The sequence below is a fragment of the Salmo salar genome, chromosome 16, assembly GCF_965601325.2.
Source record: "Salmo salar chromosome 16, fSalSal1, whole genome shotgun sequence".
Lineage (NCBI taxonomy): Eukaryota > Metazoa > Chordata > Actinopteri > Salmoniformes > Salmonidae > Salmo > Salmo salar.
Genome location: NC_138306.1, coordinates 12651986 through 12667923, shown reverse-complemented (window position 1 = coordinate 12667923; position 15938 = coordinate 12651986). Strand labels below are relative to the sequence as shown.

The 15938-nt window shown below is 45.3% G+C and overlaps 1 protein-coding gene across 7 annotated transcripts in view; it reads left to right on the top strand.

Moving 5' to 3' along the window:
• LOC106573239 (neuron navigator 2) overlaps window positions 1–15938 on the top strand; it is a 133009-nt gene that overhangs the window by 20464 nt on the left and 96607 nt on the right. For 6 of the 7 annotated variants that reach the window (XM_082962519.1, XM_082962518.1, XM_014148126.3 and 3 more), the window contains exon 1: window positions 11243–11846. The exons of the other annotated variant lie outside the window; for it this stretch is intronic. In XM_082962519.1, the coding sequence (XP_082818645.1) occupies window positions 11595–11846 (252 nt within the window). In that variant the 5' untranslated portion in view covers window positions 11243–11594. Of the gene's footprint in view, window positions 1–11242; window positions 11847–15938 lie in introns of those variants that run through there. 7 annotated transcript variants of the gene reach the window in all.

Sequence of the window (15938 nt, the reverse complement as noted above, 5' to 3'; positions counted from 1 at the left end):
AAACTGAAATAACCAATAACGGAAACTGCTAAATTCTCGGTTCATAAACCTCACAGGCTGAGGCACTCATGCAGGACCCATCAAGCTTTTTATTTCAACTATTTTGTTGTGCTGTAATCTCATCAACCATGGTCAGGTCTGTCCGTGTAATCCTGTATCACAGAGCTGTGTCAGAACCCCGGTAGGGAACGACTGGTTAGACAGGGAGAGAAGAAAGGAGGATGAAGGAATGAGAGGAGGAACAGAGGGGTGAATTTCATTATACCCTTAGCGGGCATGGCCCTTCTCTATGAGGCTCTAGTCTGGGATGTATGGAAACAGGGGATGTAGTGAAAGGGCACGTTCTCTCTCTTTCCCTCCCCTCCCTCCCTCCTTTGTGAGGGGTATTTGAGCCAAGGTCCGTTAATAAATAAATAAGTGTGTGACTAAGGATCACCTCATGGTGATGTTTTTTCAAAGTGCAGAACCCCCCCCCCTTTCTGTCTTCCTTCCTTCAAGGCTTTGCGTCGGTAAATAATAGACGAGGCGCCTGCAATACTCCACAATCACACAAGGTGACTGGACAGCGCGAAGGGCCACAAGGTCTGGCCAGGTTTACAGACACTAAACAGAAAGAAAGAAAAGGAATACCGTCTGACTGTACATTGTTGTGTCTGCGTGTCGGAGGGATGGAGTGATTCGCGCACTAAACGGCATTTACTTGAGCGTCTCTGGACTTTGCATTCGTGTGAATGTTTGATTGTGTGTTATTGCGTTATTCAAGTAGTTGTTTTAGAGGGTTGTATTATCGCATTTTTTAAGTGATTGTTTTAGAGCACTGGCATGAAGGGAGAGAAAGGTCATTGAGGAAACCTGGTAAAGCTACTGGTACTAAAACAGTGATATTTGATCCCTTCAGCACAGTGCAGTGAAGGAGACCTCTTGTGTTCAGTCAGCACTCTCACTCTGTGGAGCTACAAGCTAACCCACAGAACAGCTCAGTTCTACCCTGTTAACTTCACACACAGACATTGACGGGTTCCCAGCCTTATAAAGAACAAGGCATACATTCATGTCTCAATACCTCAACAGGATGAATTGTAATAGAAGGAATCTATCTTGTATTATTTCACTGAGGCCATATCTATTCACACACATCAACATATCAAGCCATTTAAAACACAGAGGTCGAACATAGAGGTAGAAACAGCGGTTGACTCGGGGGGGGGGAAAGATGATGTGGGAGAAGTGCCCCTTTAATTCAAACAAATACATTTTTTATTGAGTTTACTGTCAATCCAATAAGGGGTGACCTTGTTACCAGCCTGATAAGGTATGATCAGTGTATGCTGCCCTCACTTGGCCCTTGTGGGTAGTACAGGAATCAATTCACCACAGTGTGTGAATACAGCGGCGCAATGGAAGGAGAAGCAACTGGAGTATTTTCATTGGGTGAAGTAGTTTTAAGTCTCGTTCACTCAGCACATGTTATACTGTTCTGTACCTCCTGGTGGTCATGTTCTTATTTGGACCCTCGTTCCATGTTTGGAGAATTGCCCATTTTAAACAGCTTGATTTGTGACCGCAGCTGTGATCCAACTGATGACCAACTGAAGGACTTAAAGAGCGTACTCAGCCTTAACCTTTCCTGCCACACTCGGTTATCATGTAGAAGAGGCCCCACACAGTCCAAACGTATAAAGTTAGCTAAATATATATATTACTTAGTTATTGTTTGATAATGAGTAATGGCATAAGATGTCCTCAGATTTGTGTGGCGTCAGTCCATCCGTGATTAGGTGTTATTGCTTTGTGGGTTTCCTGTCATTACTTTTAATAGAGTGGGCTGTAATAGGCCTGGTGACTGTGGTGGGCGGATGTTGGAGTAGATGGATGCCATAGTCCAGTGTACTGACTGACTTGAGTCAATAGTCTGCAATGCGCCCAGTCGCTAGGGAAACCACAGAAATCCCGTAATTCAAGGCTGACTTGTTTTACCTCATGCGTTCATGGTGGCCTCTAACAATCAACTGAACATCTGAATTGCCAATGTAACCTTATAACCTGCGTACTCGTCCTAATGCCCTGTAGATATGTCCAATGATGGAAATGTGGGATAAAGCTTTTCTTACTTCAAATGATTTAGATGTACAGGTGCATTCGGAAAGTATTCAGACCCCTTGACTTTTTCCACATTCTGTTACATTACAGCCTTATTCTAAAATTGATTAAATCGTTTTTTACCCCTAATCAATTTACACATTTACACACCAAATGACACAGCAAAACCAGGTTTTTTGAAATTCTTGCAAATTTATAAAACATTTAAAACTGAAATATTACATTTACATAAATATTCAGACCCTTTACTCAGTACTTTGTTAAAGCACCTTTGAAAGCTATTACAGCCTCGAGTCTGCTTGGGTATGACGCTCCAAGCTTGGCACACCTGTATTTGGGGAGTTTCTCCCATTCTTATCTGCAGATCCTCTCAAGCTCTGTCAGGTTGGATGGGGAGCATCACTTAAAATATATTTTCAGGTCTCTCCAGTGATATTTGATCGGATTCAAGTCCAGGCTCTGGCTGGGCCACTCAAGGACATTCAGAGACTTTTCCCGAAGTCACACCTGCGTTGTCTTGGCTGTGTGCTTAGGGTCGTTGTCCTGTTGGAAGGTGAACCTTCACCCCAGTCTGAGGTCCTGAGCGCTCTGGAGCAGGTTTTCATCAAGGATCTCTCTGTACTTTGCTTTGTTCATCTTTCCCTTGTTCCCGACTAGTCTCCCAGTTCCCTGCCACTGAAAAACATCCCCACAGCATGATGCTATCACCACCATGCTTCACCGTAGGGATGGTGCCAGGTTTACTCCAGACGTGACACTTGGCATTCAGGCCAAAGTGTTCAATCTTGGTTTCATCAGATCAGAGAGTCTTGTTTCTCATGGTCTGAGAGTCTTTAGGAGCCGTTTGGTAAACTCCAAGCGGGCTGTCGTGCTTTTTACTGAGGAGTGGCTTCCGTCTGGCCACTCTACCATAAAGGGCTGACTGGTGGAGTGCTGCTGAGATGGTTGTCCTTCTGGAAGGTTCTCCCATCTCCACAGAGGAACTCAGGAGCTTTGTCAGAGTGACCATCGGGTTCTTGTTCACCGCCCTGACCAAGGCCCTTCTCCCCCGGATTGCTCAGTTTGGCCAGGCAACCAGCTCTAAGAAGAGTTTTGGTGGTTCCAAACTTCTTCCATTTAAGAATGATGGAGACCACTGTGTCCTTGGGAACCTTCAAAACTGCAGAAATTCTTCGGTACCCTTCCCCAGATCTGTGCCTTAACACAATCCTATCTCGGAGCTCTACGGACAATTCCTTCGACATCATGGCTTGGTTTTTGCTCTGACTTGCACTGTCAACTGTGGAACATTATACAGACAGGTGTGTGCCTTTCCAAGTCATGTCCAATCAATTGAATTTAACACAGGTGGACTCCAATGAAGTTGTAGAAACATCTCAAGGATGATCAATGGAAACAGGATGCACCTGAGCTCAATTTCGAGTCTCATAGCAAAGGGTCTGAATACTTATGTAAATATTTTAATACATTTTCAAAAAAATCTAAAAACCTGTTTTCACTTTGTCATTATAGGGTATTGTGTGTAGATTTATAAAAGGGAAAACAATTATTTAATACATTTTAGAATACGTCTGTAACGTAACAAAATGTGGAAAAAGCTAAGTGGTCTGAATACTTTCCGAATGCACTGTACTTCTAAATATCAGACACACCAGAGACACCGTAACAAGGTATTTGACAATGTCACAAATTCATAACAATATCACAAGTTGATAATATTAATACTGTGTTTAAAGGGTTGCTATAGCTATCCTCGTCAAAGGGCTTCTTTATGTCTGATGAGACTCTGTGAGCTGCGATGTTCACCAGAACCAGCAATAGCTGCTCTAATCTATTGGCATTGGTCAGAAGAAGTGTCTTAAGGGTCTTCACACATCTGCTTCCTCTCTCCCTGTGCCCTCTCTCGCGCCACCTTAATGCCCTCCTGTTCCCAGCACTATTTATATACCCTTTTTTATCGACAGGATGACAGCACTCTTCACTGCTGAAGCTTTCCTGGCTGCTGCTTTGACCTGAACCAGCCAGGGAAAGAATGCCGACCGTGATGCACTGTTCTGTGGGTGTTAGTCTGCTGTCAATCACAAAGGGTTTTTGCTGTTAGAAAACTTTGATATGAATAGTCCTTGGGTAAGGTTTCCATTATGAATAGACCTTGGGTAAGGTTTCCATTATGAATAGTCCTTGGGTAAGGTTTCCATTATGAATAGACCTTGGGTAAAGTTTCCATTATGAATAGACCTTGGGTAAGGTTTCCATTATGAATAGACCTTGGGTAAGGTTTCCATTATGAATAGACCTTGGGTAAGGTTTCCATTATGAATAGACCTTGGGTAAGGTTTCCATTATGAATAGACCTTGGGTAAGGTTTCCATTATGAATAGACCCTGGGTAAGGTTTCCATTATGAATAGACCTTGGGTAAGGTTTCCATTATGAATAGACCTTGGGTAAGGTTTCCATTATGAATAGACCTTGGGTAAAGTTTCCATTATGAATAGACCTTGGGTAAAGTTTCCATTACGAATAGACCTTGGGTAAGGTTTCCATTATGAATAGACCCTGGGTAAGGTTTCCATTATGAATAAACCTTGGGTAAAGTTTCCATTACGAATAGACCTTGGGTAAGGTTTCCATTATGAATAGACCCTGGGTAAGGTTTCCATTATGAATAGTCCTTGGGTAAGGTTTCCATTATGAATAGTCCTTGGGTAAGGTTTCCATTATGAATAGACCTTGGGTAAGGTTTCCATTATGATAGTCCTTGGGTAAGGTTTCCACTATGAATAGACCTTGGGTAAAGTTTCCATTACGAATAGACCTTGGGTAAGGTTTCCATTATGAATAGACCTTGGGTAAGGTTTCCATTATGAATAGACCTTGGGTAAGGTTTCCATTATGAATAGACCTTGGGTAAGGTTTCCATTATGAATAGACCCTGGGTAAGGTTTCCATTATGAATAGACCTTGGGTAAGGTTTCCATTATGAATAGACCTTGGGTAAGGTTTCCATTATGAATAGACCTTGGGTAAGGTTTCCATTATGATAGTCCTTGGGTAAAGTTTCCATTATGATAGTCCTTGGGTAAAGTTTCCATTATGAATAGACCGTGCAGTATAAAGGCTACTGAGTTTTGGATCTTTTCAGTCAAGACTCATGGTTTTTTATGATTTTTTATTTAACCTTTATTTAACTAGTTAAGAACAAATTCTTATTTACAATGACGGCCTACCAAAAGGCAAAAGGCCTCCTACAGGGACAGGGGGGCTGGGATAAAAATAAATAAAAAATAATATATATATATATATATATATATATATATATATATATATATATATATATATATAGGACAAAACACACATCACCACAAGAGAGACAACACAACAGTACATTAAGAGAGACCTAAAGACAACAACACAGCATGGCTGATCCAGCTGATGTTATTGGTGAAGCATGTATAGCATCTGTGTTGTACTCTCACACGCAATTAGATGCTCACTATGTGAATATTGGACATGTAACTGTAAGCCACTTCATGTAGGCAACAGCTTGTGGCCGTTGTTCACCATTCAGGTCTGTTGCTGCCCTATCACTATAGAACAAAACTGTTGTGGTGGTGATGTTGATACAGTATGTGAGCTCTGTAAGTGGATTGAGGTGTTGGAGGATGCAGAACAGGTGGTGTGCAATGTGTGCCCCCCCCCCCCCCCCCGCCCAGTGAACGTCCCTATAACATACTGTGCCTAGTCAAAGCATCCATTCAAGACATTAATATCTCTGCCCCTGACCCCTCTCTCTTTCTACCAATCGCCCCAAACGTTCTCTGTTAGCCCCCTCCCTGTGTGTTGTTGCTGTTCATGTGTCTTCATTGGAAGCTCCGCTACATGACTAAAACCCGAATGGCGCGGCGGTGACGCGCTCTCTACAGCAGGGATGGGAAGCGCGGGCCCCCCCCCCCCCCCCCCCATTGATTTCGTTAGTCACTCTCGCTCAGATATGGTACATATGATGCTGGGAAATAGGGATGTCACTTTGGTCATAACTTAGGGGCTCTTACTCCTTTAATTGAGTTTAATATGATGATTAAATACAGCCATATTAGCTCATCTCAATAAGTCTGAACATCTCTTCAGCGACCGAGACGCATCTATGGATTTATGATGGGAAGTTCAGCAGACTGGCTCATTGAAAGGAGACCATATGTCTCTTGGCATGAAATGGTGGCCTGCGGATCAATCTGTTTAGCAGCATACTGTGTTATTGATAGGCAGATGTATCAACAGCTTTTCAGCTCAGTACCTTGGGTTTTCCCCGTGGGGTAGAGAAGAGGGGATGTCTGAGTGTCTCCATCTCTGACCCAGTCCGGGGCCCTTTAGCCACCATGAGTAGCAAAGACCGAGGTTCAAGATCTGGAAAACATCCTTTCCAATAAAAAAAAAAAATATCTCACAGTTACTTTCTCTCAGATGTTCTCTGGTCAGTCTCTCATCTGTGAAGATCATTGATATAGTCTGGTTTTCACATCGTCGATCTCATCTAGCGCCTTTTGTAAAAGAGCTTCTGAAGCTGAGCAGCCTGGTCAGCCAAGACGACAGTTTGCCAGAACAATTACGCACCATATTATTATAGTCTGTAAAACTTTAAAACAAAAAAAAACAAAAATTAAATGCTGGCCAATGGTAAAATACTTGCTTCATTACGCCATTAACCCAAAATATTGCCAATGGACATAGCCTACTGACTTCCTAGTATTACCCCCTGCCAGTGGCAGTCTGACTATACTGTGGTGTATAGAAGCCCATCAGAGAGGAGCTGAGCTGGGGATGCGACAGAGAGCCCTGGCTTACTGACCCAGTGGTGGTAGCGCCATCCTGCCCTGCTTCCACCTAACCCCTTAAGGGGATTATTTGCTGACTGGGCACTCATCTTGTAATCTAATCATGGGATTTTCATGAAAGTGGAATTAACAGTGTTGCCAGCGTGCCGTCTGCTGCCTTTTTACAGCGTTTAAAACCCCAAATGCTATGGTGGAAGTGGGACCGACTGGGGCTGAGGGGCGACCTTTGACCTCTGATATAGTCGGAGGGAGGTTGACGTTACAACCATCTGTCAATAATGAGTTATTTACATCCGGATGTGGAATTGCGGCCAAATCCAGTGTGTAGGGGTTAATGCACCACGTTCACAGAGTCGATTTGATATCCCCTCTTCGTAATTCATTTTACGGTTTTATAAAGCGGCAGACAGTATTGTGGCAGGCAGCCTGTTTGCTTAACATAGAAATGTATTGCACTGTACCTTTTACGGCTTGTTGTCCTCCATATCTAGTCTTGGTCTGTTAATTGCCGCTGTCATCGCTAAATGTTAATTTGGGCCTCTGTCTGCGTAACATCACCAGAGGACGATATGTGTCAGTTTTATCGGCGGCACGTGCTGCTGTGATCCAGAAAGCAGAAGGGGAGGAGGGTGGCCAGGGTGGCGCGGCAGCGTCACCACCCTGTAGGCACTCACTCAGTAGGCACCCACCTTATCTGCTGTGCGGCCCCCACTCAGGACAGGATACAGCCAGGGTGATAGTGCTGCTGTCACTGCAGGCCCTCCCAACGCCAGCGAGGTCAGTAGGGCTTCCTCTGCACTGAATCACAGGTTAAACACATCCCCAGACAGCCACACTTAGACAGTTACACGCACACACACGCTCATGCAGACAGTCACACACGCATGTACTCATTCAGCTAGTTCATTCAGCTCTCAGCTGCATACGAAGGATTTTGGCAATTGTGCACACTCACAGCGAAGTGTCAGATCGGTGGTTTGGTAGAACTCACCTGGTTACTCTTGACTCATTGGCTGGCAGGACTGAGGTGACTGAATCGGTGTGATGGCGATATAAATGAGTGACAGGGTTCAGGTAAAAACCCTTCTGATGTCATGTTGTCTTTAGCTCCCATTGTTATCACCAGCCCAACAACCCAATGGGACTGACCCAGCCAGGACAGTACATTGGTTAGATTTGAGCAGGTGCCCAGAGACCATCTGGAATATGCTCATTTCTCTCTTCCTCTTTCTCTTTCTCTCTCTAAAGGATGGAATAAGTCACTCCGGTGAGCTTTTATTAAAAATCTGCCCTCGATTTCTCATCTGTAGCAAGTCTCAGTGGTCCCTGTCAACGACACAGTTAGACCACACCTGAATGACTAGGGATGGGCATTTGACATTTTGTTGACTGTTGAAGTACTCACACAAATTATTTTTCTAGTACTCGAATGAAGAAGAAAAACATGTTGAACATCTGGCCCGTACTGGAGAAAAAAAGAAGAGCGTATTTATCTACATGCCAACAGTGCACAACAACGCCCAATTTATCATAAACATTACAGATAACAAATCCTCATTTCTAATTTGCCCCATATACTGTATATTCAGTCAATAAAAAAAAAACGAGTGCCATTTAAGATTAATTTATTTAAACCGTAATATCAACTGGTTATTATATATCGGAGAACACAAACTTCAAAAAGCCAGTAACCTTAGCAGTGGTGTGTGCTTGTAGAAGCCTTATGTTAGGAATCAAAATAACTGTGGAAAGGTAGGTTAACGGTTCAGGCTCTGGCGTGGTCACAGCGGCGCTTTTGCAGTGCCACGTGATGTGAGGCGCGATTGCTGCTGCTTGTTCCCCTCCGAGAAAGTTTCTTTGTGCTTGATTACCATGTGATTTGTCAGGGTGTTGATCGTGCTGTGAAAGGAGGGCTTCCTAGCGATAGGGAACGGACGCAGGCCGGGTACATCTGAGCGCACTCAAGCGCACGTGTTCACACAACAGTGACGAGATGGAGAAACCAGACATGTGCTCCAAATGAAATACAAGGAAGAAATTGACATAAAACTGGTAATCATAATTCAAGAAATCACAGCTTTATTATCACAAGTGTTGGGCCGTTTGTGAGCTCTCCAAACAACGTGTCCACTGTGAGAATGAGAACGGAACTATCAATACAGAACCAGTCAAAAGTTTGGACATCTACTCATTCAAGGGTTTTTCTTTATTTTTACATTGTAGAATAATAGTGAAGACATCCAAACTTGAGAGAATGTCAAGAGTGTGCAAATCTGCCATCTATAAAAGCACAAGGTGAGACCCAAATGCAGACACAGGAGGCAGATGGCTGAGCTCCGATATATATTATAACAAAAGGGGGAGGCAAAAGGCAGGTCGGGTACAGGCCAGAGTTCATAAACCAGGTCAGAGTCCAAACAGTACCAGGCGATAAGCAGGCTCGAGGTCAGGACGGGCAGGGGTTCAGTAACCAGGTCAGAGTCTAAACGGTACAAGACCATAGGCAGGCTCGAGGTCATGGGCAGTCAGAGTGGTCAGGCAGGCGGGCTGGGAAAAGAGACTGGGAAAAGCAGGAGCTGAGACACAAAAACACTGGTTGACTTGACAAACAAGACGAACTGGCACCGAGTGACAGGAAACACAGGGATAAATACACCGGGGATAATAAGCGACACCTGGAGGGGGTGGAGACAATCACAAGGACAGGTGAAACAAATCAGGGCGTGACAGTCATCAAGGCAAAGGGTGGTTACTTTGAAGAATCTAAAATGTAAAATATAATTGACGTGTGTTTAACACTTTTTTTGGTTACGACATGATTCCATATGTGTTATTTCATAGTTTTCATAGTTTTGATGTCTTCACTATTATTCTACAATGTAGAAAATAGTAAAAATAAAGAAAAACCCTTGAATGAGTAGGTGTGTCCAAACTTTGGACTGGTACTGTACATTGAATGAATAGAAATGACCGTAACCAAACATTTTAGATGAATGAGGAAATGGTAAAGTCAGTAGCCTACATTTACTGCTGGTGATACTTCTGATATATGGTGGGGAATTCATAAACATTGACAAACAATTCACGCCGTGAAAACAATGAATGTGCGCATTAGCGGAGAAAGACGTGCCTAGTGCGTCTTCGCCGCACAGTATTTGAAAAAAAAAGACCTCTCTATGACCCTATCAGAGAAGTCACAACACAGCGGGGTCACTGTGCCACCCGGGTGATCAGTGAGGTGAACGTTTTAGTCGGCACGAACACAAACACATACACAGAATGGGGATCAGGCTCATCAACACTGTAGTAACAGGCACACGTAGACCTCTAAAGCGCATTAATTTCTATAATACACGTGAACTATTCAATCAATACGCAGGTGTGTAGGATAGAAACAAAGGCAAACTACCTAGGTCTGTACAGAAAACAGATGACAGTGAATGAGAGTGAACTGAGTGGAGGGTTGGTTGACTGCGACCAACTCTTTTCACGCCACCTTGATGCAAAGGGATTGTCGTAGCAGGTTAGGAGAGCGTTTTTGCTAACCCTAACCTTAACCTCAGACTCCTAACCTGCTATGTTAATTATCCTAACCTGCGATGAAAATGTCATTTTGGTTATCAAAGTGGTGTGAAAAGAGTGTTTCCCTTGGGTAACCAGCTTGTCCAGTGGATTATCGATTAGCCTGTGGTTTCTCCAGATTGTATGACCTTTGATTTGCTTTCACAGGCAAGAGGGATAGACGGTCCTTTTAGAGGAGAATTAAAAACCTTAGCCTATGGATGGTTTGTGTTGAAACACAGCGTCAGAGAGAGTTCTGTTTGACTTAGACACATAGGGATTACAGGGTTCAATCCACCGGCTGGAGGAACTGCTGGCTGCAGCACTATTTGAAACCTCACAAAGCTTCTGCCGGGGCCGGCTCTGAATAATAACACATCCCCCAGTCTGTCTGCTGACTGAAAGTTTACATGACACTGAGAATCAACCGTACAGAATTACAAAGAACATAGAAAAGCACTTGATAACGTCATATTCATCCCTGTGCACATCCAAATTGTTCTGGCACTGTGGAGTTAACGGTTGAGTTCAAAGCTGTGGGGAGCATAATATAAAACCCAGGGAGGGGGCATTAGAACTGGAGCCCCTCCCCTCCTGCAGAGATCAGCAGAACTCAGAAACCCTAATCTCTTTTATACAGCAACACTGGGCCAATTAGAATCGGGCTCCTCTCCAACTTCACAGTATCAGTGTACAGAGAGAGAGAGAGAAAGAGGCGGTCTCCAATGACTACTTGACAAGCCGAGGAAGGAGGAGGAGGATACTGCTGAACGTCCCTCCAGGCTGCCACCCAACGGTGTTTAGTCATTAAAGTCTCTAAGACACTTCTGCTGCCTGCCTGGACAAACAGAGCTCTGATCTCTCTGAGCGTCGCATCCAGAGCCACTTCCAAAGGTTTACTTTTGGACTGTCTGTGTGTGTGTGTGAGTTTGTGTGAGTTTGTGTGTACCACAAAGATCCTCCCGCTGTACATGTCTATATGTAGGCTGAGCTACCCCAGCTGTGGAGCTTCTGTATGAGAGTACGGCTGCTTTTGGCCGACCTTCTTAGAAAGCAGCGGAGAGAGAGTGTGTGGAGAGGTTTCTGAGACGAGTGGAAGATGCCGGCCATTCTGGTCGCCTCTAAGATGAAGTCAGGACTACCCAAACCGGTGCACAGCGCCCTGCCCATCCCTCAGATACAGAACCCTGCCAGGTCCAGGACCTCCAGCCCTCACAGGGCCAGCCACCTCAGACACAGCCCCCTGAAAGCCCTTCACCGGCAGGGAGAGGGCCAGGGAAAGGGAGAGACGACCCCCACCCCCAACAAAAGCCTCTCCACCACAGAGAGTGAAGACCGAGAGGACCCTCAGGTCAGAGCACTGTTCTTCTCAATCTCATATTTGTTACGTACTAAAAAGACTAAAGGACAAAACCCGGAGTGAACTGGGATAAAAGATAGGATCCCTGCACCTGTTCAGCATGCATAGTTGGACAGCGAACACTATCGGCGTTTGCAGCTGCTGTGTGTATAGGAGAGATGCGGGCTAATGTGGGCACGTAATGATGAATGGCATGTGTGTGTGGTAAGTAATGTAAACATATGTCACAGGTTAAAGCATTAGTCGCATGTTGTTTAAGGCAGTCTTAATACTCTAATCAGATGGACATTCAGCGGTGCACGTAGATAACAACAACTCTTCCCTTGTCTTCACTATGTGGAGTTTGTATTGCATTTAACTAGGCAAGTCAGTTAAGAATAAATTCTTATTTACAATGACTGCCTAACCGGCCGACGCTGGGCCGATTGCACACCGCCCAAATATGATACAGCCTGGATTTGAACCAGGGACTGTAGTGGCAACTCTTGCACTGAGATGCAGTGCCTTACACCGCTGGGCCACTCGGGAGGCCCATGCAAGGAAGTGTTTGTTTGAAACCTTCTGTATGTTAGCATTCATTTCAATAGATATCTAATTCTCTTCGGCGTACCTTAGTTACTTTCTCACAGGGAAATTTGAAAAGACTAAGGTTTGCAGTGAGAACAGAATACAACAGCAGGGTTTGGCCTCATGGCAGTTGCTGGTGTGAGAATTTTTACCCCCTTATGTTGGCCTGTGTAAGTGGCAGGCAGATGGGCTTTAAGAGCTCTACACACCTGTTCTGGCTGATGTCTGCATATGCCTTTATATTCATATATTTGCAGAACTGTACAAAGATTATAGTTCAACTGAAAGTGACTATAGATTATAGTCCAGGAGTGCCGGTCTTGTGTCTATATTGCTGGCCTGGCAATGTATAGCCTATATGTAGCCTATGTGAATTTGGCCTTTCCCATAGCCTACTGTCCCAGGCAGGCAGCAGGAGCTGATGTTCTGCTTCATGTGGTGGGGAGGATGAAAGATTACTGCATTGCCTATCATTACACAGTGAGAGTGAACAGCGGTCAGGGGGTTTTCTCCAGCGCTCTATTTGGAGTGGCAGTACTGTGCTGTGGCTCAGTGTGCTCCACACTGCAGCCCGGCTACAGAGTTCATGGAGCTGGGGGCCCAGGGGGCCCACTGGAGAGGAAACGGGAACACACAAGCATAGAATAATATTGTCGTATTTCATATTTCCTTTTTATTTTGTTGTCGTACCCTAATGGGGGACATATGGTGAAAGATTAGAAAGAAAATACCGATTTCTGGGATTGGTACATTATGGAATCATGAAGAGTTAGCCAGTGTGGTATTTTGTGGCGTAGAACTATCCCACTGGACACAGACGTCAATTCAACGTCTATTCCACGTTGATTCAACCAGTGTGTGCCCAGTGGGATTGGGGTGTGTTTGTTTTACATATTGCGAACGTTTGGAGAAGCGACTACCAGTCTTGAGATCCCCCGATATCTTCTGAATGGAAGCACAAAATGTTCATAATGAACACCGTATGCTCAGTGAACCAGACAAGATGAGTGATTCCTTGATACAGTCTCAGCATGTTAGTGAAGAAGATCACAGTGAATCTTACTGCTGATTACCTGCACTCTCTCTACCGAATGAGAATATACACAGCTTCTCTTTCATCTAAAACGTGATTTATCAGCTACATTGATACAGTACATGACATTCGGTATAGTGAAGATAGCTGGTAGTTATTTGCTACTCGACAACACCTGCTGCTGGCAGCATGAGTTTAATGAGATGAGCAGGCCTACTGTGCGTGGGGGGGTGGGTGTCTGCAGGATCTCGTTTGGTCCTACCAGGAAGAGAGAATCCCTTTAAGACACCACCACAGCCTTCTTCTGCAGTAAACACACATCCGGCTGGCCTGCACTGACTTCCAGCCAGACACCACCACAGCCTTCTGCAGTAAACACACATCCGGCTGGCCTGCACTGACTTCCAGCCAGACACCACCACAGCCTTCTGCAGTAAACACACATCCGGCTGGCCTGCACTGACTTCCAGCCAGACACCACCACAGCCTTCTGCAGTAAACACACATCCGTCTGGCCTGCACTGACTTCCAGCCAGACACCACCACAGCCTTCTGCAGTAAACACACATCCGTCTGGCCTGCACTGACTTCCAGCCAGACACCACCACAGCCTTCTGCAGTAAACACACATCCGGCTGGCCTGCACTGACTTCCAGCCGAACACCACCACAGCCTTCTTCTGCAGTAAACACACATCCGGCTGGCCTGCACTGACTTCCAGCCAGACACCACCACAGCCTTCTGCAGTAAACACACATCCGGCTGGCCTGCACTGACTTCCAGCCAGACACCACCACAGCCTTCTGCAGTAAACACACATCCGGCTGGCATGCACTGACTTCCAGCCAGACACCACCACAGCCTTCTGCAGTAAACACACATCCGTCTGGCCTGCACTGACTTCCAGCCAGACACCACCACAGCCTTCTGCAGTAAACACACATCCGTCTGGCCTGCACTGACTTCCAGCCAGACACCACCACAGCCTTCTGCAGTAAACACACATCCGTCTGGCCTGCACTGACTTCCAGCCGAACACCACCACAGCCTTCTTCTGCAGTAAACACACATCCGGCTGGCCTGCACTGACTTCCAGCCAGACACCACCACAGCCTTCTTCTGCAGTAAACACACATCCGGCTGGCCTGCACTGACTTCCAGCCGAGACACCACCACAGCCTTCTTCTGCAGTAAACACACATCCGGCTGGCCTGCACTGACTTCCAGCCAGACACCACCACAGCCTTCTTCTGCAGTAAACACACATCCGGCTGGCCTGCACTGACTTCCAGCCGAGACACCACCACAGCCTTCTTCTGCAGTAAACACACATCCGGCTGGCCTGCACTGACTTCCAGCCGAGACACCACCACAGCCTTCTTCTGCAGTAAACACACATCCGTCTGGCCTGCACTGACTTCCAGCCGAGACACCACCACAGCCTTCTGCAGTAAACACACATCCGGCTGGCCTGCACTGACTTCCAGCCAGACACCACCACAGCCTTCTGCAGTAAACACACATCCGGCTGGCCTGCACTGACTTCCAGCCAGACACCACCACAGCCTTCTGCAGTAAACACACATCCGGCTGGCCTGCACTGACTTCCAGCCGAACACCACCACAGACCATTCCACCAGGATGGTTACATGTTTATTTATGTGAGGATTACATGAACACCACCAATGGTCTGACGTGGTGCGTAAATGCATAAGGTTTGGTTGGGTGGAGTAGTGCTCGGTTGCTCTCTGCAATACTACAAACAAAAAAAGCAGGATCAAACGCAGCCTAATTCTGAATGAGTTATTTGTGTGTGTGTGCGTGTGCATGCATTCATGTGTGTGTGTGTGTGTGTGTGTGTAGGACATTAATAATGAAATACAGTGGCTTTGAGGGAGGAAGAGGAGGAGGGGGGAGCAGTAACATGACGTGTTAGAGTTGATTACCTCTGGTCAACTGAAACACATGGGATGCACTGGCCACACACACACCAACACTGCCCCCTAGTGGTGGCTTTTCCCACCTGGACAGGACAGGACATAGACGAGGGAGCTGGTGGACCATAGAGTTTAGACTAGTTTAGTTTATTTTAATTTGCACAAATAGAGAGACAGTTTGTAACAGTTAAAAAAAAAAAACGAAATACATGCAGGAGGGAAAAAGCACAAAAGGGCTTGTCGAGTAGCCTCCACCTAATGACCATAAACCACACATATTCAGCAGTGTGGACAAACAAACAAATTATAAAATAAAAACTAGACGCAAAAGAGATAAAATAAAATAAAATCTAAACAGAAAGTCAAGCTACTGGGGATGTAGAACTGTGATAGACAGTAGGTACCTCTTGATATTTGTTTAAACAATGACGGTGTTAGACATGACTAATGCTTACTAATGGACACCCCAGCTGGATGGTGGACAAACATTGATATATGACTGTAGTTAACTAGCTTTCTGTCAGACCTACTAGCATTAGTATATGT